At 40.1% G+C, this 23894-nt stretch overlaps 1 protein-coding gene across 1 annotated transcript in view; it reads left to right on the plus strand.

Annotated features, from left to right (window-relative positions):
- The window catches only part of KCNMB4 (potassium calcium-activated channel subfamily M regulatory beta subunit 4), a 65157-nt gene extending 43216 nt beyond the window's left edge, over positions 1-21941 (plus strand). The window contains exon 3 of the mRNA XM_059080270.2: positions 18583-21941. Within this exon, the coding sequence (XP_058936253.1) occupies positions 18583-18751 (169 nt within the window). The 3' untranslated portion in view covers positions 18752-21941. The remainder of the gene's footprint in view (positions 1-18582) is intronic.
- Positions 21942-23894: the final 1953 nt, after the last annotated feature.

Here is a 23894-nt window from a genome sequence, read left to right on the forward strand (position 1 = left end):
TCACTTTCATTGTTATGCACATTTCTCTATAAAACTTTTGTTCTCCAAACATATATGTACAAGCAATTTACCAGTTAGGAAAAGAGCTTGACAGTTAATTTAGCTAATACTAATATACAGCTAATACTAATATACAGCTAATACTGAAATACTTCAATATCCGTTCAGTGTACTTTTACGAAGAGAAATAACTACATTACAGTCTATAACAAAACAGAACATAAAGCTATTATTCATGTACTCTTCACTGTATAATTTAGGGGTTAGGTTGAAGGGTTCATTGCTAGCCCTGATAGAAATGCTAGCCTGTTTCTATCTTCCTACATGCAGCAGCAAAATATGTATACTCTGCTAATTATTTAATTAAAATAACTGGTTGGTGCATAATACATTTTAATGAGATGGGTTTTTAACAATTGGGAAACGTTTAGAATGACAAAATTTTGATGGGAGTAGCCCTGTTTCCTTCGAGCTTTCATAATAATCAAAAGGATATGCAATTCACTTTTTCCCCACCCAAGATACATTTTCAGATCCTCTCTTCAGAGCTGCCAAAATAATGGAGCCATGATGACGGGAGAGGTATAGATAGGAGAAGAAACTGTGGCGACTGGCTGATTTTTCTTCATTGAGGATCTAATCACAGCGAATTGAACTTCACCTAATCAGACATTAAGAGTGATTTCCTGAGATTAAGTTGTGGAACGAGCTAAGGATCTTTTTCAGAGGTCTGGAAAAGCTATAATGTCTCTTCACCTGCTTGGGCGCATTGGTATTGGCTTTACCGGGCGCTGGCAGCATTTCCTAGCATGCTAGGTCCGAAACAGTGCCATGGGTAGGAACAGCAGTGTTGGAAGGCTTCTCATGGAGGTAAAGCACCCAAGCAGGGCTGGGGCAGGTGAGTCAAAGGAACAGGAACCATCAGTGACAGTAGTTACACGCACGTGGGTTGGTTGGACAGGATAGAGATAGATTTTTGAATAACCAAGCAGGAAAGGAAGAAAAGAAATTTTGTAATGACAAAAAGCATAGTAAACACGATCGCTTTCTCTTGGAAATTATCTGAAAATAGTTGGCACAGTCGGTGAAAACACAAGCAAATACACATGACTGTTTATGCAACTGCATCTATGTTATTTACGATCCCAAACAAATACATGTGGCCCTTGAAAGAACACCCATGAAGTCTAGGATCCTGCCCCCACTCCCACCTCCCCTGCCCCCCCCCAGATCTGCTTAACTGAAACTCTATGTTCGCTGGATTTTCATTCCTTTCTTATTCCAGTGACATTAACTGAGCTCTCATTTCGAACTTAGCGCAGTGTCATGCTCTTCTATGTGTGGGAACCACTGGAAAAAATCCAGGCTTTGTTGAGTTGGGCAGAGCCACTGAGATCACTGTTCTTTGTGGGGGGCATTTGCATTCGAACCATGGGTGGGAGGGTGGGCCCTCATTGCCCTGCCCCTCCTTCAATTTTGCTAGTTAAGGAACTCCTGTCATCTTGATTTTATATGAAAAATCATGGGGGAAATGTTTCTTCACCTCCCTTTAAATGCCACATTCCAACCGTATACAATATGCCTAGCATTGTTCAGATGGTAAGAAGATACATTGACATTTGGGGGGATTCCTTACCCGCCTCATTTCCTTGAGAACCGAATGCTGAAGCTCTTGCCAGCCTTACAAATGCCCAATGGAATCCCTGCTCATATGCATATTTCGGGTGCATCAGTATGTTTGTCATCTTCTCCCTGGAAACGGTTTCTCACACCCACGTTCCAAGTGTGTGATCTGTGATTATATCTCCTGCTACTTTTCCATGTCCTCTTTGCCTGGAGGGAGGGATGAGAACATGATTCAGCTTAGGGAAATGATACAAAATGTGGCTATTAAAGTGATCTTTCAAAGGAGTCCTTTTCGGGCTTCCCTGGTGGCACAGTGGTTGAGAGTCCGCCTGGCGATGCAGGGGACACGGGTTCGTGCCTCGGTCCGGGAAGATCCCACATGCCGCGGAGCGGCTGGGCCCCTGAGCCATGGCTGCTGAGCCTGTGCGTCTGGAGCCTGTGCTCCGCAACGGGAGAGGCCACAACAGTGAGAGGTCCATGTACCGCAAGAGTCCTTTTCTATGTGTGCAGTTACTATGCTGGGTGCATCCCAGGTCTTCCTTCACCTGAAACAGTGGAGTAGGTTTGAATCATGGGATCTCAGAATCACGATATTAGACAACCTGGAAGACACCAGCTCAACTGTAAGCCTGTGGCTACCACCTTATTTAATTTCAAAGGGGAACCTCTACCCTGTTTGTGGAAATTTTGAGAAAAAGGCACTTAATAACTTCTCTCAGTGATTATTTTTTTCAGTGTTTGCAGCCTTTTCTGTAAAGAGAGCTTCTCCTTCTGCTTTGGTATTGGCTTCACAAAGTGACTCAGGGGCCCCATTATCTTATCTTAATCAGCAAGGGGAATATTGGGACGTCCTGGTTAATAAGTACTGTTGTTTTCCATCCCTCCCAGCCCCTGGCTTGTTAGGAAGTTCCCTTTGCATCACTGAATTCTCAGACATGCTAGATCACAACAAACATCCTTTGATGTTTAAGAATTAGTTCCTCTAAGGAACTGAAAAGCCAAAGGGCATTTTGAGCATTAGCATCAAAAACCAACATTTCTAATTTCTGAGGCTGTTCCTCCCAGAGTTAGCATTGCTGGGGTGGCAGACGGTCTCTGAGAGACTTCCTTTGGGAACATAATGGCCCACCCTTAAACGTCCACATTTCTGGTTAAGATCTCATTTAATATGAGTAAATCATTAAATATGAGAGAAATAATGGTATGGAAGCATGCACATTTGTGATTAGTAGAAGGGGTTGGATAGAAATTATAAAACTTTTAAAAATATAAACTAGAGGTAAAAGGATCAGAAATCAACAGTATTAAAATAACACTATCAAACTATACACTTACTACCTCTGAATTTCCCTGTGTAGAAATTCTACCTCAGTTTTTAAATTCGGAGTTTTAAAAAGATTTTTGAAGGAAAGATAAAGGGGAAAACAGTTCAGGAAGGTCAAATTTATGATATGGTGTAAGCTTGTGGTTAAAATTAATATGGAGAATTACTAGTGCCATACTGTTTCGTGAAAGATGGGGTAAAGAACAATCAAGAATCTTTGGACACATTTGATAAAGAGTAAAGTTGAAAAGGAAATAGCAAAGATGTATTACGAAGACAAAAGAAATTTTATAGAAAATAAGGAGACAGTTCCTTAGGATTAGAATGGAGGATTGTTTTAAAATTTTCAGAGTTCCGTTAATGATGTGGTTAGGAGCAGTGGGTATTGGGGGATGTGGTGGAACTCTAAGTAGGAGAAAGCACAATGTAGGAACGTGGTGTGGATTAAGGGAAGAGAACTGTTTTGTATTACTTTCAGGCAGGTGTGTTTGTATATAAATGCTTTTGTCATAAAAGAGCAAAAGTTGAAAAAAGAATGAAAACGTAAATATTTTTTGTAACTCAAGTTGGGACATTAGAAAAGAGTTTATTTTCTAGGTTTTTTTGTCTGTTTTTGTTTTTTATTTAGTTGCTTTTGTTGATGATTTAATTCTGAATGACTGACTGGGGAAAGGGATAGGAAACTTACGTTAGTAAGGAACTGATTATTGGATAGCAGCACATGGCAGTGTGGTTGTCTAGATAATGGCTCCCAAAGATGTCCACATCCTAATCCCCATGTATTTTTGGTACCTTACCTTGTTACCTTATGTTACCTTGTATGGCAAAAGGGACTTTGCCAATGTGTTTAAGGATCTTGAGATGAAAGGCTTATCCTGGATTATCTGGGCAGGCCTTCAATGTATGGGTCTAAAGAGGGAGATAGGAGATCTGAGGAGTAGCATAAAATGTGACAATGGAAGCAAGAGATTGGAATGATGCAGAGAAGGGGCCAGGAACCAAGGAATGCAGAGAACCTCTAGAAGCTGGAAAAGGCAAGGAAACAGATTCTCCCCTAGAGCCCTCCAATAAGGAACAACCCTGCTAACACGTTCATTTTAGCACAGTGTATCAGAGTTCAGAGTTTAGCACAGTGTAACCTGCAGAACAATAAGAGAATAAATTTGCATCGTTTTAAGCTGTTAAGTTTGTCAGAGCAGCAACAGGAAACATACTGGTAGTAATTTGTAGATAGTATTAAGTGTAATTATCTTTTACAATGAATGTCTATGAGGCTTTCTTCAATTCTAAGCTTTAAAATTGCCACAAATCTCTAAAGATTTCGGTTCTGTGTTGTTACGTGCTATGGATTGACAAATTCAATTCTCCAAGTTTGGAAACGTGGATATGTTTGGTTTGAGGCTTTAATGGAAAATCTCAGTTCAGTCTCTTTCTTGTGTGTCTCCTTTATTCCTCCAACAAAACACTTCACTTCTGGTAACCAAATGTGTGTGGGTTTTTCCCCACACCAAGCAGTTCTCCACCATACCCTCTAGGTGTCCTACAATTTAACCCAATTCTGACACTATATACCTGGAGATAGGGCTCAAGCCCACAGGTTAAGGGCTTTGTCTCATAAGATTGCTCCCACCCCACTTCAGATCCCAACTAAAGTAGTAGGTCCCCAGGTTACCCACAATTTCTGTCTGACTTGGCTACAGATGGGAGTTTCTCATGACCCCCTCCTCAGGTTTGATTTGCTGGAGTGGCTCACAGAACTCAGGGAAATACTTACTTAGGTTTACCAGGCAATATCTCGTTGTGGTTTTGGTTTGCATCTCCCTGATGATTAGTGATATTGAGCCTCTTTTCATGTGCCTGTTGGCCATCTGTGTGTCATCTTTGGAAAAATGTCTATTCAGGTACTCTGCCCATTTTTTAATCAGGTTGTTTGTTCTTCTGATGTTGAGTTATATGAGTTCTTTGTATATTTTGGATATTAACCCCTTGTCAGATGTACTATTAACAAATATCTTCTCCCATTCAGTAGGCTGTCTTTTGTTTTGTTGTGCAAAAGCTTTTTAGTTTAATGTCGTCCCATTTGTTTATTTTTGCTTTCGTTTCCCTTGCCTGAGGAGACAGATCCAAACGAAGTATTGCTAAGGTCGATGTCAAAGAGCGTACTGCCTACGTTTTCTAATAGGAGTTTTAGGGTTTCAGGTCTTACATTTAAGTCTTTCATACATTTTAAGTTCATTTTTGTATATGGTGTGGGAGAGTTGTCTTTTTGCCACTTTATTTTTTTTTAATTTTTTTTTGCGGTACGCGGGCCTCTCACTGTTGTGGCCTCTCCCATTGCGGGGCACAGGCTCCGGACGCGCAGGCTCAGCGGCCACGGCTCAAGGGCCCAGCCGCTCCATGGCATGTGGGATCCTTCCGGACCGGGGCACGAACCCGTGTCCCCTGCATCAGCAGGCGGACTCTCAACCACTGCGCCACCAGGGAAGCCCTTTGCCATTTTAATTACAATGTCTCTCAGTGTGGACTTCTTTGGATTCATCTTGTTCAGGACTCTGTGCTTCCTGGACTTGGATATCTGTTTCCTTTTATAGGTTAAGGATGTTTTCAGCTATTATTTCTTCAAATAAGTGCTCTGCCCCTTTCTCTCTCTCTTCTCCTTCTGGGACCCCCTATAGTGCAAATGTTAGTATGCTTGATGTTGTCTCAGAAGTCCCTTAAACTATCCTCATTTTAAAAAATCCTTTTTTCTTTTTTCTGTTCAGCTTGGGTGATTTTTACTACTCTGTCTTCCAGGTCACTGATCTGTTCCTCTGTATCATCTACTGCTGATTCCTTCTAGTGTATTTTTTCTTTCAGCTATTGTATTCTTCAGCTTTGTTTGGTTCTTTATGTTTTCTAACCCTTTGTTAAAATTCACAATGTGTTCATCCATTCTTCTCTTGAGTTTATTGATCTCGTGATCATTACCTTTAACTCTTTATTTGGTAGCTTGCTTTTGCCCCTTTTTAAAGTTTTTTCTGAGGTTATGTCTTGTTCCTGCATTTGGAATATATTCCTCTGTTGCCTCATTTTACCTAATTCTCTGTGTTTATGTCTATGTATTAGGTAGGTTAGTTGTTTCCTGATCTTGGAAAAATGGCATTATGTAAGAGACGTCCTATGAGGTCCAATAGCACACTCCCCTCTTGTCACTGGAGCTCTTTACTCTATGGGTGCCCTCTATGTGGGCTGCATGCACCCTTCTGTTGTGACAGGCCAACTACTGTGGATGTACTGGTAGGTGGGCCTAGCCCCAGCACAATTGGCTGCCAGACCCTGCCTTTGTAAGATGGCTGTTGGTCTGCCCAGGAGGACCCAGGGCTTGTGCTGGCCTGCTGGTAGGCACATAGTCCCCTAGCACTAATAGGCTAGAGAGAGGACTCCAGAATGCCACTTGCCAGCACCAATGTCTTCATAGTAGAACAAACCCCCCAAAATGGCTCCTGCCAGTGTCTGTGTCCCCAGGGGAAGTCCCAGTTGCCTCCTTCCTCTCCAGGAGGTTCTGCATGACCAACAAATGGGTTTTCCCAGGCTGCATTCAAATTACTGCATCTTTGCTGGCACTCAGAGCAAATGATATTTCATGTGCACTCTTTAAGCACAGAGTCTATGTTTCCTGTGTTGTACCAACTCTCTTGTACTCAAGTCCTGCTGGTCTTCAATGCCAGACATTCTGGAGGCTTGTCTTCTCAGTGCAGGACCCCCAAGCTGGGGAGCTCAATGTGGTGCTCAGACCTCTCACTCTTTGGGAACAACCTCTGCAATTGTGATTATCCTCCTGTTTGTGGGTCATCTACCTGAGGGTATGGATTTTGACTATACGTCATCTCCATCCCTCCTACCCATCTTGTGGCTCCTTCTTTTTTTTCTTTTAAATTTTATTTATTTTTTGGCTGCTTTGGGTCTTCGTTGCTGCATGTTGGCTTTCTCTAGTTGCAGTGAGCATGAGCTACTCTTCTCTGCGGTGAGCCGGCTTCTCATTGCGGTGGCTTCTTTTGTTGCGGAGCACAGGCTCTAGGCATGCGGGCTTCAGTAGTTGTGGCACACGGGCTCAGTAAGTTGTGGCTCGCAGGCTCTAGAGTGCAAACTCAGTAGTTGTGGCCCACGGGCTTAGTTGCTCTGTGGCATGTGGGATCTTCCCAGACTAGGGATTGAACCCGTGTCCCTTGCACTGGCAGGCGAATTCTTAACCACTGTGCCACCAGGGAAGTCCCATGGTTCCTTCTTTATATCTTTAGTTATGGAAAAACTTTTCTACTAGTCTTTTAGTTGTTCTCATAGATTGTTGCTCTGTAAATAGTTGTAATTTTGGTGTGCTTTGGGAGGAGGTGAGTTCAGGTTCTTCCTACTCCACCATCTTGACTACTGACACTACCCTGCTCTTCTCTTATTAAAGAAAAGAATTGAGTATCTTTTCGTATGAATATTAGCTATTTGTTTTTATTTTTGCCTATGGGTCTTTGTGGAGTTTTTTTGGCTATACAAAAGTGTATACATTTTTATAATTGGATCATCCATATTTTCTTAGTAGTTTCTACATTTCATATCTTAGAAATTAGGGTTGCTAAATTTAGCAAACTAAAATACAAGAAACCCAGTTAAACTTTAATTTCTGATAAACAATGAATAATTTCTTAGTATAAGTAAGTCCAGTAGAATATTTGGGACATACTTATATCAAAACACCCCATTACAAAGACCTTTTTTTTTCTCATTCCAACGTTATTTTTAAACATTCAGGTGTTCTTCTAGAACATTCACAGTTTGTTTTTTACAATTAAGTTTCTGATCCATCTGGATTTTTTCCTTTTTTTTTTTTTTTTTTTTATGGAAAGAATAAGATGGGGAACGAATGCTTTTTCCCCAAATGATCAGTATTGTCCCAACACAATTTATTGAACAACCCATCTTTCCCACTGATTTAAAATGGTATTAGATTTTCACTTTAAAAGCTAAGTAGGGTACACAAGGTGAGAACTATTATGGAATAATCTGTCTCAAATAGAATGTAGATGTCTTCTTTTCTCTAGTTTATTTCTGTTTAAACCTTAAATTTAAGCATTTTGCCTAGAAAACACTTACAACCCTATGGGAAATAAGTAACTTACCTGGTAACTCAGAGACCCACAAACCAAATTACCCCTAAGAACAACTTTTCTTAAGAAAAACTCAGAGGAATTGCTGGGTCAAAACAGTCATCCACTTTACAAAATCCTCCTCTTCTTTGATGCCGCCAGGGAGCTGAAAGTCATGCTCTCTAGCAGTCACAGTCACGGATACAGGTGACTCTTCCTGAGCAGCTCACAGAGGTGGGTGGAAGAGGAAAGGATTTTATGCAAATTTAATGCAGTCTTAGGTCTGCCTTAGAGACTATCTAGATAGTTTAAAATTTTTTTCCATTTTTTTAATGGAACAGAAACAGGAGTTATAATTATGCCAAGCTGAATCTAGGATAAAATCGATTCATTGATTTGCCTTTTTAAAAGACAAATAGTCATAAGCATACTCCTGGTTTTCAGGTCTTGGCAATAATCCCTCTTTTTTTCCTGAAAACTCAGGAGGGATTTTCTCAGGCAGGGATTATCCGTAATGGGCCCATTACCTCAGGGTTCTAAGACTCAGGCTGGTGAAACAGACAGATGTATAGAAAATAATTACTACACAGTGTGGATAAGAACTTAAAAGAAGTTTTTTACTCTGGGAGCACAAAACTGCCATGGTTTTCCCAGGCCTCTGCTTTCGAAGAGCTGGGTTGAGACAGTTGCTTGTCTGGGCTGCATCTGTAGAGACAACCATCCTATTCAGTAGGAAAATGTTTGCTAAATTAGCCCAACCACTATAATAATTTAATGTTGTTAAATGATGGCTTGGGATAAATTTAGGGGATATTTGTGTTCGTAGCCAAGGGACTAGTGTTATTGATTTGTTTCCCTTGCTTGTCTCTATCCGAGGTGCATATGTTAGAATTGAAAGTACAGTTGACCCTTAAACAACACATGTTTGAACTGCACAGGTCCACTTATACATGGGCTTTTCTTCGTTAAATACTATGGTACCATAGTATTGAGGTTGGTTGAATCCATGGATGCAGAACTTGGGATACGAATGGCTAACTGTAAAGTTATATGCAGATTTTTGACTGTGTGGAGATTGGTCTAGTCCCCCAACCCCCAGCTTGTTCGGGGGCAACTTGTAATCGTTAGCTTGTTAAACCGATTCTCTTTCTTAACACTGTTACCTTTAAGCCCGCCCGCATAGGACCAGAATGATGGCTACAAGGGGCAAAGGAGGCTGAGGGGAATGAGGGTATCTATACCAAAAGGAATTTTAATTTGATCAAAAGAATTTCCTATGACTTCAGCCTGGCAGTCTTAGGCTGAAGAAGACATTTGTAGGAGACATGTTACTGACAACATTTAAAAATCATTTTGTGAGTTGTGAGCCCCAAATTTGTAATGACAGTCATCAACATTACCACTCCTTATGGAATATTGAATACTCACTATTAGGCAGCCATCTGCCTACACACCTTGCCTGCATTATCTCATTTACTCCTCAGGAGAACCCTATAACGTAGGTATTATTATCCCCATTTTACAGATGAAAGATTAGGACTCAGGGATTAAGTACTTTTCTTTAGATCATGTAGTTAGCAAGTTGTAAAGCCCATATTTAAACCCAATATTCTGAAATACTGTCCTACACTTCCAAGACTTAGAACTTTCCATCAGGGTGGACTTAAAGTATAATCTTTCCTATTTATAATTAATTTAACCCTTTATTGCTCCAAATATCATACCTGCCAGTTTTGCTCAATGCAAATTTCTCTTTCTGGAAACTGCAAATTTGGGGCTCTATTTAATTTCCTCCATGAAGAACAGGCAAGCTTGAGGAACAACTCTTATGCAATTAAACATTACTACTCTGAGTTCATCTAATTGGAGAAAATAGTTAAGAAAATGTAAGGATGTTTATAACATTTATAGACCTATAATCAGCCTTTCATCCACAGATAGGTGCCATCTATGGAGCAAAGCCATGATGTTGATAGAATACCTCCCAAGCTTTTAAAAGCCCTTATCACAATATCATTGTTGAAATCAAGTGGACAAAAATGGGCTCACCATAGAGCAAATCACAATAAAGAATACTGCAAAGGGTCTCTGTGTTCTGGTCCCTGTTTCCTACTGTAATTTATAGAAATAACTTGATAACTAGATTAGCTGTTAGGTGCTTTCCTGTGATCATATAAGAAGGTAAACATACTTTTCTCCTCTCTTGGCAAGTTCTTATGATTGCTTCAAACAGCAACTAAACAAACACATTAGTTAATTACTCTCAGTAAGGACAGCTCAATTATGCCAAAACCAAATTCAGTGTTTTTATCAGCTAATCTTCAGTATCTGTCGGTAGAAAAAAAATCTTTTACAAACCATGTCAGTAGGGCTTCCCTGGTGGCACAGTGGTTGAGAGTCCGCCTGCAGATGCAGGGGATACGGGTTCGTCCCACATGCCCCGGAGCGGCTGGGCCCGTGAGCCATGGCCGCTGAGCCTGTGCGCCCGGAGCCTGTGCTCCACAACGGGAGAGGCCACAACAGTGAGAGGCCCGCGTACCACAAAACAAACAAACAAACAAACAACCATGTCAGTAGATCAAGTCAGTTTCTTCATAGGGTGCATGTTAATTCAGCCTCCTTCTAGAAAGTGCTAAGCATAGAGTCTTGCTGAAAACTTTCAAGAGCTGTCTGAAGCCCGACTCCAGGCAGACAAAGTTATCTGCGTGAGGTATCATTTTGTTACTTCCACGTCAGAATCTAATCTGACAGAAGACTCTCCTTTCAACCAATAACAGAGACTGCTCCTCAGTGATTTCAGTCTTGAACGATTTGCTCTTCAGTTATTGTGAAAAACTGGGTTGATACATTTGATATTTAAAAAGCATTGTTGGGGCTTCCCTGGTGGCGCAGTGGTTGAGAGTCTCCCTGCCGATGCAGGGGACACGGGTTCGTGCCCCGGTCCGGGAAGATCCCACATGCCGCGGAGCGGCTGGGCCCGTGAGCCATGGCCGCTGAGCCTGTGCGCCCGGAGCCTGTGCTCCGCGACGGGAGAGGCCACAACAGTGAGAGGCCCGCGTACAGAAAAAAATAAATAAATAAATAAAAAGCATTGTTGGTCGGGTTTCGGGCATGAGTGACAGAGAGGGATTACGAGGGAGTACAAAGAAACTTTTGCGGTGATGGACATGTTTACCATCTTCATTATGATGATGGTTTCACAAGTGTATACATGTGTCAAAGTCATCAAACTGTATACTTTAAGTGCATGCAATTTGTTGTATGTCAATTATAGCTCAGTAAAGCTGGGGAAAAAATAAAAAGCATTGTTTAGGTCAGGTATTTCCAGATGTGAGTAATCGTCATCCTTGCCTGAAAACTTACTTAAAACCTCAGTAGAACTGAGATCTTGGAATCAGTATTTGAAAACCCCTCACATGGTTTCATTAACCAGCTTTGTAAAACTGCTATTAAGGGCCTTTAAATGTGTTATACAGATTGCTTTATGTAAAAACACATACAACCTAATTTATGGAGTTTAGCCCTAGCAAAAAGTTCGATCTGGTGAATTGGCATGCTTCCTTTTTTAATATGGCAGCTGTGTAACTCATCTCTGTTCTTTTTTTCCTTGAGCGCTGGGATGCTCAGAGGTTAGTTGCACTTATGCTTAAGGTAGGAGCTTTTCTTAACCTGGGATTTCTATATTATCCCCATCCTAATTACATTGCACTTATTCTTTACCGTCAGTTTAAGGATTTTATTGTACTTAAGTTTTTTGTTTTTATTTTTATCCATTTCAGATTCTTTTTAAAAGTAGGTCATGTTACAAATAATAAACAGGAATAGATAATAGAGCAGGAATAGAGAGCACCTATTCAGAAGGTTCAGAGGATGAAATCATTACCTTTTTTATGTCATTTGGCTATGCTGCTATACCAGAAGCCTGGCATATTGGACTGATATTATGCCTGCAGAATTATTTTATGATTGTGATAATGACAAGGCATTTATAGACTTTAAAATGAGATTTCATCAAAACACATAAGTGCAATTTCCGGTAATGATACAGCATTTTCTTTCTCATAGAAATATGGGTAAAGCTGGACAATTAAAAAAGTTTCCAGTGTTTGTCGTATACGTGATGTGTAAATGTACGTAATTGACACATGCCTGTTCTAAAAGGGTTTAATGAGTGCTCTAAAGATTGACAGAATTTTGCAAGATGAAATAAATTAGGAATGTGTGAAGAAAATAAGACAAAGCATGAGGGGTCTGGTTGGCACAAAAAAGTCATTATAGTCTTGCTAGAGATGGGCCAAAATTTTAACTTTCTAGCATGAAAAGGAAATTTCTCTGCTCAGATAAGAAGTACCTGTGATAATAAATCTAGAAAGATTTCTGTTTCCTATAGGATCTTTGAAGGAGATCATCTTGTCTTTTGATGGGTACAATTACCATCATGCGATACTGGTAAATTATAATGCAGTACAGATTTTTACACGAACTGGTTAAGATGAGTTTAAGAAATTTTCCAGTCCATTAAAAAAATAGGTCGCCATTTCCTCTCCCTTTTAGCCATCAGAACACGCATTGTGAGGTAGGAGAAATCTCCTTTGGTGAGACAAAGTCAAAGGGAATCTATTTTTTATTTTGAGGATGATACACACCAAATCTTTGTCTTCTTGTCTGGTATGGCTAGGTCTGCTGCTAGCCTATGGGGTGCCTTTTTACCAATTGGGACAAAGGCCCCCCGGGGGCAAGTCTAGCATTGAGGTCTGTATTTACACCCCCTATCCCTGCTCCCATTACTAGCACCCCTGCTGCCCTCCTGTCTTATCCCAGGGCACTTTCATGCAGTGCACATTTTTTTTAACTACTTGAATTTTTCACAGTGCTTACTAAACTTTATTATGTTTTAGAGTCACCCAAGAGCTTCTCAAAAATGCAGATTTCTGGATACCACAACCTCCAATTCTGATATAGTGAATGAGGGGTTGAAACCCAGGAGGTTGCATTACAGCAAACAGCAGAGGTGATTCAAATTTGAGAAAAGCTGGCTGAGGAGTAAATAGTACAGGTTTAAAAATCATACTCATAGGGTTTCAGATCATTATTTTCAGTTGTGTAATCTTGGGAAAACTAATCTCTCTTTGCCTCAGTTTCTTTGATTATAAAATGACAAACATTCTTCCAGCACAGGGTTATTTTAAGGATCAAGAGAGATTAGATGTTCTACCAGAGTACCTGGAGGGTAGTAAGCACTTAAAAACGCTGGCTACTGTTATCACAATATACTTTCTTTTTTAAAAATAAATTTATTTATTTTATTTATTTATTTTTGGCTATGTTGGGTCTTTGTAGCTGTGTGCAGGGTTTCTGTAGTTGCAGCGAGCATGGGCTACTCTTCGTTGCAGTGCACAGGCTTCTCATTGCAGTGGCTTCTCTTGTTGTGAACCAGGGGCTCTAGGTGCGCGGGCTTCAGTAGTTGTGGCTCGCAGGCTCTAGAGCGCAGGCTCAGTAGTTGTGGTGCATGGGCTTAGTTGCTCTGTGGCATGTGGGATCTTCCCGGACCAGGGCTTGAACCCGTGTCCCCAGCATTGACAGGCAGATTCTTAACCACTGCACCACCACGGAAGTCCACAATATACTTTCAAAGCTCAACTCAGGATAAGTCCAACCCTTAGGAAAGTATTTTTAAGGGAACCCACAGACAGCACTTACTCTTGTTTTATGATATTTGTACACATTCCTCCTCAGGGCTTAAAAGGGTTTCTATACAACCCCAAACAAATCTCTTGCTTACTTCTTTGAAGCCCTCAGATACAAAGTAATCATCCTTTTTTGTTTGTTTGTTTGTTGCTTATTGCCTACATCCTCATCACCATCCTGATTTTAATACATAATATTCAGATCTCATCAGGCCATTTATCTAGGTTGCCAAATGCTGAAAACAGTGATTCTTTTGTTAAAAGTTTCTCTTTAGTCCCACCATTATGGAATTATGGAAAACTGCATTCTAAGTCTAAACCCCTTTGGAAATAATTTTTGCTAACCCATGTGAAATCTGCCTGGTAAAACTGCAGGAAGCTGAGGCGGAGGTGGGGCGTTCCCTTCAATTATGGCACTGAAGTCCCAGTTTGGAAGAGCCAGATTTTAATTATATCACAAGGACAATTTAGAGATAATCTCAGTAAATCCTATGACTGAATGATGGACTTAAGCATTACTCTGCAGAGAAATAAGTTTTTCCTATAGGGGAGGAAAAACTGTTTTTCCTTGTACCCCTCTTAGGTTCATTGCCCTGGGCCCTGTAAATTATATTGACAAAAGACTGATTAACAAGAGAAAAACAGAGCAGTTTATTAACATGTGCACTGTGCATACACATGAGAGCACTCAGTGATGAGCAACTCAAAGAGGTGGTTAGAACTTGGGCTTATGCCATCTTTTTTTTAAAAAAAAAGCAATAAATTGTTAGAGAAGTGACAAGATGAAGGAAAAGGACCTTGAGTTTCTAGGGCAGCATATTGTAGGAAGGTAAATATATGCGGAACTAATGGAAGGTAAGTGCTGAGTTAATAAAGTTTGTTTTTCCTCTGGTGCCATCTCTGGGCTATTAGCGTATAGAGTTGTCTCCGGTGATTAACTTCTGTCCTTCCAGGAAGAGAAAGGAGGAGGACTATCTTTACAAATTTATGTCCTGCTTTTAGGCAAATAGGGAAAGTGTGAAGATCTCTCTTTGAAGCTGCTGCTTCTCAGTTGCCTTCAGTTCAAAATAATCCTTATGCCAAAGTGGCATATTCTGTACCCTTCATTCCCATCGAAGGAGACTGTGGGGCATCTTAGAACCGTATGAAATGGAAACAGACACTAGTTACTTTTAAAGAAACCATGTACATTTTTATATAATATTTCTACCTCAAGAAGGCTTTTGAAGCGATTACAAATTCAACATGGCTAACTCAAGTGAATGATGTTGTTTTGTCATTTGAAATATTAAAATCAAATTTTGCCCCAAGGGCTTTTTTGGGTGTGGAATACTAAGCAGTTTCTAAATAAAACAAATATCTGGGTCCACCATTTTTCCAGTTATTATTTTCTCTCCTCTTTTAACTCTCATTCTTTTTTAGTAAATGTTCTTCAAACTGTGTTTCAGAAAATATGTATAATGGTTGCAACCACCCTCATCTGTGGCTATTTTCCTGGCTCAGTTGTACAATACAGTGTGCCCCCTTCTCTACAGATGGGGGATATGTTCCAAGACCCCCAGTGGATGGATGCTTCAAACCATGAATAGTACCAAACCCTATATATACTATGTTTTCTCCTATACATACGTACCTGTGACAAACTTTAATTTATAAATTAGGCACAGTAAGAGAATATGTGAATTGCCAGGATCACTGCTCTTGTGCTTTGGGGTCAATATTAAGTAAAATAAGGGTGACGTGAACACAAGCACTGCAATATCATGATGGTGGATCTGATAACCGTGACAGCTACTACGTGACTAACAGACAGGACAGCTGGACAAAGGGATGATTCACATCCTGGGTGGGATGGAGCAGACAACAATAGATTCCATCGTGATGCTCAAAATGGCACACAATTGAAAACTGATGAATTGTTTACTTCTGGAATTTTCTGTGTAATATTTTCAGACCTCAGTTGACTCGAGGTAACTGAAACCATGGAAAGCAAAACCACAGATAAGGGGAGGGACTGCTGTATTGTGGTAAAGGATTCAGCCTCAACAATAGTGACTAGAGAAGAAAGGTAAAAGGTGCTCACTGAAGCATTTTACTAGAAAATTAGCTGTAAAACACGGTAGCATAGAAATCACATACAAATTCATTTAAATCGTGTTAAAAATTCAAGTCCCCCTCTGCCAACGCCCCCCCCTTTTAAAAACCATCTTAACCGCATATAAGTGTATAGTCCGTGGTATTAAGTACATTCACATTATTGTACCCTCTCACCCTTTGATGAAGAATCTAGTTCATCTTTGTACAAATCGATTCTGCAGGAGTAGAACAATCCCAGAAAGAAGGGGAGGGGAGGAGAGGTGAAAGAAAAGTAAGAAGGAAGGTAGGTAGGAATAAAGTAAGAAGGAAGGGAGGGAGGAAAGTCACGCAGAGAAACTTTCACCTTCCCTTGCACATGTAGGTAGAGGGTCTGACAGCAGTGAGCTCTCGTGGCTGGAGAAAGAACCATGGCAGTGCTGCAGGTGGGATTTCAAAGACTGGAAAACATGACTAGAACTGTGTTGTGCCCTGACTATTTTTGGACCCAGGCCTCTGCTTTTTCACACTCAAAGCTTGAAGTTTGTTGAGATTTTACATGGCTGACAAGGCTGCAATTGGGATGGTTTCCCCTTCACCAGTAGCAAACCATTACTTAAGCACCATCTATGTGCAGAATAAACAGGCAATGACAAAGTCAAGGGTCTTACAGAAGCAAAGGATATGCACATTAATATATATCACAAATTAATGGTAGCACAAGTTTTGAAGACAATGTGTTGCTATAGGAATTCATAAAAAAGGAGTGACTTCTGCAAGCTAGGATGATTTTTGCTTAATTGTTACAATGACTCTGCATTCACTTAGTTCAAATTTTAATTGAAATCAAATGTCAATAAAAATCTCACTTTATGTGCAGGATTTGAAATGATATTATGCACAAAAAAGGGCAAGGATTATGTAATTTCAAAGCCAGTCTGCAAAACCGTCTTTATTAATGCTACATGATGGCTGCATTACAGGTAGAAGAGACATATCCAACATTCTTTGTCAGTCTTCTGGGAAAATAGGTCTTGAATTATGAAAGCTGTGGTTAGTGAGAGAGCCTCAGGAATACATTCCTCTGTTAAATGCGCTGCTCTTGCACTCTAAAGCCTCTGAAGTTCCTGAGGGCAACTGGACTGACTATTCCTCATTATTTTATTTTCTGGTGGAAGCATTGCTACTCTAGCATAATGGAACAGACTTTCCTGTGGCTGAAATGGAAGTATCTTGCAAAATGTAAACCTCTTGTATGAAAGCTAAATTCCCAGAATCTCTCTGTAGTGGCCAAAGATGACAGATCATGGCTTGTGGAATGTATCTCATCTTCACTTCCCATGAATGAGACCAATGTTGGAATTGCAAATAGAAGCCCCACATTGATAAGATTGAGACATATTGCTAAGACTTTGCAAAATATATCAAGAAAGTGGTCAGTGGTTTAAAATGATGGCTAACCCTACCCAGAAGCATGGAAAAATGCATTAAATCCAACCATTCACTAGTCTGTTCATTGTTTAAAACCTTCACATGGTGAAGCTGAGTCGACCTGAAGACTACACCATAGGTCTTTCTGTCTAAATTCAAATAGTGACTTTAACTGACTATTTTTGTAAATTAAGATCATTTGGCAGATATATGAAAAAATGCTCAACATCACTAATCATCAGGGAAATGCAAATCAAAACTGCAATGAGATATAACCTCATACCTGTCAGAATGGCTATTATCAAAAAGACAAAAATATTGTTGGTGAAGATGTGGAGAAAAGGGAACCTTTGTGTACTGTTCGGGGGAATGTAAATTGGTGCAGCCACTATGGAAACAGTATGAAGCTTCCTCAAAAAATTAAAATTAGAACTACCATATGATCCAACAATTTCACTTCTGGGTATGTATCTGAAGAAAATGAAGACACTAATTTGAAAAGATATATGCACCCGCATGTTTATTGCAGCATTACTTACAATAGCCAAGACATGACAACAACCTGTGTCCAACAATGGATGACTGGCTAAAGAAAATGTGATTTTACATATAAATTATATATAATATATATAATGGAATATTATTCAACCATAAAAAAGAACAGAATCTTGCCATTTGTGACAACGTGGATGGACCTTGAGGGTATTATGCTAAGTGAAATAAGTCAGAGAAAGACAAATGTCATATGATTTCACTTATATGTGTCATATGATTTTACTTACATGTGGAATCACATATAAATATATAAATACTTATAAACAACAACAACAAACAACTGGGTTTATAGATACGGAGATTGGATTGGTAGTTGCCAGAAGTGGAGGGTTGGGGAAGTGGGCAAAATGGGTGAAAGGGGTAAAAAACAAAACAAAACATCATTTGGGTTTGGGTTTATTTGACAGTGCCAACCCGTAAGCAATTTTTAGACTAATTCAGCAGATGTTAAAAGATGCGTGAGAAAGTGGAATATGTTAAGCAACTTAGAATGGAGGAAAATAATAGTGTAAGAGATTGCTATACTTTTGACATTTTACATGTAAATCACATTATAAATAATATGCATCAATTACTTGATTCTAGACCTCAGAACTTTTCATAATGGATTTGAAGCACAAAGTACAGTATTTATAGTCAGCGTGAAGTCTTCGCTTTCAATGATGGTTGTGAACTTTGGGCTAGAAAGCAAGTTGAGCTCCACACTGTGAAGAGTTATGTCATGCCAAGACAGTTGACCACTCTTTCTTTCCTATTCTCCACTGTCTTGCAGACCAGATGATGTGCTCCTGCATCGCACGCATGATGAGATTGTCCTCCTGCATTGCTTCCTCTGGCCCCTGGTGACATTTGTGGTGGGCGTTCTCATTGTGGTCCTGACCATCTGTGCCAAGAGCCTGGCAGTCAAGGCAGAAGCCATGAAGAAGCGCAAGTTCTCTTAAAGGGGAGTCGGCTTATGGGAAGCAAAGCACAGAAGCTGCACTCATCTGCACACATCTACCTGCAGAGCCTGCTTCCTGGCGCAGGAGATGAAAGGGGCTGTGAGAGGTCTCTGAGAGGCTCCCCCTCAATGATAGCAGAAACAGGCACAACTGGAAGACTTGGAACCTCACAGATTATTTTCCATGTGTCGTAGCGATGGCTAAAGGGTCAAGCTGTACGGAGTATCTGTTTCAGAAAATCCAATAGAAGTTAATTTTCTTCGGGAAGTAACAGTATATAATTGTACAGTGTAGAATACAAACCATTATGATTTATGCTACTTAAAAATATTAAAAGAGAGTGGTCTGTGTTCTTTTCTATTTTCTTTTTTATGCTTAGAACACCAGGGTTTTAAAAAAGGGTCTTACGGGTTTCATTTGATTTTGCTAGATTAAAATTTTACTTGGAGACAGGAATTCCTGCACAAGTCTTGACCTCACAATGTAATCCCCAGTTTCCACTATTAAAGAGTACCTTTTGACTCCTGCTTGAAAAAGGAAAACTGCACTGTTAACTCAGACTCCAGTCACTCCTGTGACTCTTCAGCAAGGAACCCTCAAAGATTGGGAAAACATTCTCCACACTCGCCTTTGCCTCTGCACTGTTTTTCACCAGATTATTTCTTAAGAGAGGGAGATGATTCTGAACAAGGCCTGTCCTAGCTCTAAGAGCACTGTGCCTCTTTACTCATCTGTTCAGGTTTTTTTTTTGATGGATTTTATCTCTGTGCAGTAGAATGTACATGATGTGAAGGACACTTTTCAGTTTAGTTAAATGCTATTTTCATTTCTTTTTTCTTTTAGGTCAGAAAAAAAAATAGTCAAAATCAGTTAAACATTTTATTATATTTTCTTTGTCCTTGCTTTGATGTTTTCAGTATTAAAACAAAAATATTGCTGCAGTTGTTTCGTTTGCTTGGACACACCTGGAGATGCAAGCCAGCTCACATCACTCTGCTGATGAGCTCTCTGTGCCTTTATCAAAAGTTCATTGAGGAGACCATACTTCTTTGCATCTGTTCATTAACCCAGATTCCAAATAGCAATCACAGGTCTCAGAGAATATCAAACCTACCCTATTTATTTACCATGTGGAATCAAACCTTTGTTTAGATGAGATGTACATTTTTGGTCAAGGAAAAACTGACAACATAATCTCTTTTTTGCTTCTAATATTCTTCAGACATGCTTCTAAATAATAAAGGCAAATTGGAATTTAAGGGCAAGCTTCCCTCAGTTATTTGTGCAGCATTCTAAGAAAGATACGTATTAGTGGAATGATGATTTCCTGACTTTTAGTCCACATACCAATGTTTTCTTCATTTTAGAACACAAGTAATTGAGTGAGCCATTGTCTTCTGTGGAAGACTAGCGTGTTGGATGATATTTTTCTTCCAATTCAAGTGTTACAGATTTCACTGTGAAAACGGCCTTGAACACACTATTTATGACATCCTTTGAGGCAGCTACAGTGCCTTGACTTCAATCCCAGTTTTCTGTTGCAGCATCCCTGTTGTCTTAGCAACACAGTGAACCATTCTGAAGCACAGAGTAACACGGAACTGGGAATCAGAGAAAGTCACCTTTGCATCACATTGTGAGAGATAAAGTCTACTTTATCCATTTGTATCTTAACCCAATAATCTGTGATTAAGTGATTACAGGGAGTAGATAAAAATAGTACATCGACATTTGTGTTGGTAAAAAGGGAAGGTGATATATATCGATGAGTTTTTATTTACCAGTTTTTTACTCATCCATTTATATTGACTAAATGCTTCCATTTAGGCTCAAAGAGTACACCTGATTATATTCTGTAGGCTGATTTTTTGGAAAAAAGGAGAAGCATGCGGAATGACTGAGGTCACATATAGTTTTAAGGTCTTCCTTGCTTGTAGCCAGTTAAATTTGAGGTTCTTTATTATACTCACCATTAAAGATAGAATTTGAAGGAACAAGAAGACATTTTTAAGATCACAGAAGTTTAACTTAAAGAAGTTTAAACTTAAAGAAGTTTAACTTCTTAATATTTTAATTTTTCTTTTTTATATAAGCAAGGAAATGGTATAAGCTGCTAGAACAGAAACCCCAAAATATGATGACTCATGTAAGATAGGAGTTGATTTCTTTCTCATATAGCAATCCAGTGGTAGTTGTGAAGTCCAGGACAGGGAGGGCAGCCTCTGTTTCATAAGATAATCAGGGGATCCAGAATTTGTCTACCTTGTTGTCCTCTCATTACCAAGTGTGTTATTCTTCCCATAGTCAAAGCTGGCTCAGAAGCACAGCCAATTTGTAGCCTGTGAAAAGAGAGGAATTTGGGAGCTAGCTCTTTCCTTTTAAGGAAGTTCCACCCATCACTGTGCTTTATAGTTCATTCATGAATACTGACTATATAACTATACCTAGCCTCAAGGACTGCTGGAACATGTTATCTCCAGCTAGATGGACATATGTCCTACTAAAACTCCAGGGGAAAAAAAAAAAAGAGAGAGAGAGAGTGAATCCTACAGTAAACGACAGGAGTGGTGGGCAGCTGTCCATGGCCGGTGCCATGATGAAAATCGGAGCAGAGATGACAAAGATCTCTTGCCCTGGCAGGGTATACAGTCCTTGGTTAGACTGTGCTCTCTGGGAGGAACTCCCTTGTCCACTGCCTTCTGTGGCCTCTAATTGACGTCCAGGAAATTCTTGCTCTTCAGATTACATAGCCACGTATGAAACTTCTGGGAGGCATCACAGCTTTTGCAGGCCCCTGCCTGCTGGTGGAGATTTGTAGACCTAGATTTCTTTAGAGACCGAATACATGTAGAGTCTTATAGTTCAGAGGATTGTTGTTTAATTGACTGTTGTACGGAGTCTGACTCCATTTTCCATGTCTTTCCTTTCTTCTCCCCATATTCCCTTTCCCCTTCTGTTCCACATCTGGGCAAGCTGATTAGAGAGCCTGGGTACCCCCTGCTTTGGGCTGGCTGGGAAGTTCAAACCACACGAGCCCTGGCCTGCTCGCAGGAAACCTCTCCCTGCCCCACACCCTAAGAATAATAAAAGCCAAGCCAGTCAAGTCATTTTTGGATCTACTCGGGAACTGCCCCACTCTCCCAGAAAGTGTCATTCATTATGTGAATAATAAACCTTTTCATACCCTCTTGATGTGTGTGTGGTTATTAGTCGCAACATCCAAACCAAATTTTTGGGTAAAAGGGTCCAACTGGCCTCTGAGGGGTGCTTACCACATTGGTGATAAAATTTCATCAAAACATGGGTTTTGGTCCTTTTGCTTTCAGTTTTGTTAGTTCAAATGAAAGTATCCACAGCCAAACGGCTACTCTCATTATATCAGTCGTTCTTAAGGTAGCAGCATCTTATTTACTGTGTCTGTGCTTGGCCCATATCTCCAGCCCTTAATCGAGTGGCAGCCACTTTGAAGCCTTCTAGAAAAGTGGGTTTAAGTAAGAATGCAGCGCCCTTTAGGTGGTGGTCTTTTCTGCTCAACTGACTTCCATTGTCCAGCCAGTAATACCTAATGGAGACTTTCGAGAAAGACTGCATAATAATCTGCTGTTTGGAGTATAGAAGCCAAAGGGCTACAGGATATAGGCCCAGCTCTTGTAACAAAGCTGAGTTACCTAGTTGTAACTAGTTTTTCTTGTTTCACTATTTTTCACAGTTCCTCACTATAAAAAACATCCTAGCTCTGCTTTTTTTCTAACTACTTTCCCCATAGCTACATGTCTGCCTTTCAAGTTGCTAGTGCCAGTTTTACCTAATGGTTAGTCAAAGCATAACAAGGGTCTCTAGTTTTCCATCTTGCAGTATCTATTTCCTTGCTGCCTGGCAACAATGCAAAGCCACATATTTTAGACTTTTGTTATGATGGGGATATAATTTACATTGCCTTTTTCTGAATGGTCTCATCTGATGATCTCAGCTGGTGATTCCCAGATGTATTATCTCCTTCTCTTACCTGTTTTGAGCTCCGAATGTATTTGCAATAGCTCTGATGCATTCTTTCTTTTTTTTTTTTTAAACATCTTTATTGGAGCATAATTGCCTCACAATGGTGTGCTAGTTTCTGCTCTACAACAAAGTGTATCAGTTATACATATACACATGCCCCCACATCTCCTCCCTCTTGCATCTCCCTCCCTCCCACCCTCCCCACCCCACCCCACCCCTCCAGGTGGTCACAAACCACGGAGCTGATCTCCCTGTACTGTGCGGCTACTTCCCACCAGCCATCCATTTTACGTTTGGTAGCGTATACATGTCCATGCCACACTCCCACTCCGTCACAGCTCACCCTTCGCCCTCCCCACATTCCCAAGTCCATGCTCTAGCAGGTCTGTGTCTTCACTCCCGTCTGATGCATTCTTAGGTCTCTTTCTCAAGTGTAGCGATGGGCAGACAATGCAATGACAATAAGTAATGGGACAAAATATTACCAAACAACATGGATAAGGAACCGTTTACCTGGCTCAGATAATTTGTCCTTTTGAAAAATTACTGAAATATATCAATCCATTATAACAACATTTTCCTAATATCTCAACATTCCCGATACATGCTGTACAGTTCAGAGGCACTGTAGTCTCCATGGTCCTGTCCCATGGCTTGGGCCTCTCCTTTCACCATATTTGTAAATCTGGTTCTTATTCATCAGGTCAGAGCTTAAATATTGACTTTTCCTAGAAGCCTTCCCTAAATCCTATACAAGTAGATTTCTCCTGTCATCCTCTTCCTCTTTATCCTTCTTTCTTTCTTCCTTTGTAGTACCTACTGCTGCTTATACTTATTTGTTTACTTGTCTATTATTTATCTCTCTTAGTAGATGATAAGATCCATAAGAACAATGTTGATGGAATTTTTTCTCCACAACTGGCATAGTGCCTGACACATCAAGGTGCTAAATAAATGGATAAATGCTCCCCAGATCATTTATGTCCTTTGTACATACTGTTTCCACGTCCTTTCCAGCAAGAAACTTATTGATCTTTCTATCCACGATGACCACGATAATAATAACCCCCAATTAACTCTTATTAAGTGGTTTACATGTGCATCTAAATGCCTTGTCAAACAGCTTTCTAAGATCTTCACCAAA

Source organism: Kogia breviceps, chromosome 12, assembly GCF_026419965.1.
Source record: "Kogia breviceps isolate mKogBre1 chromosome 12, mKogBre1 haplotype 1, whole genome shotgun sequence".
NCBI lineage: Eukaryota > Metazoa > Chordata > Mammalia > Artiodactyla > Physeteridae > Kogia > Kogia breviceps.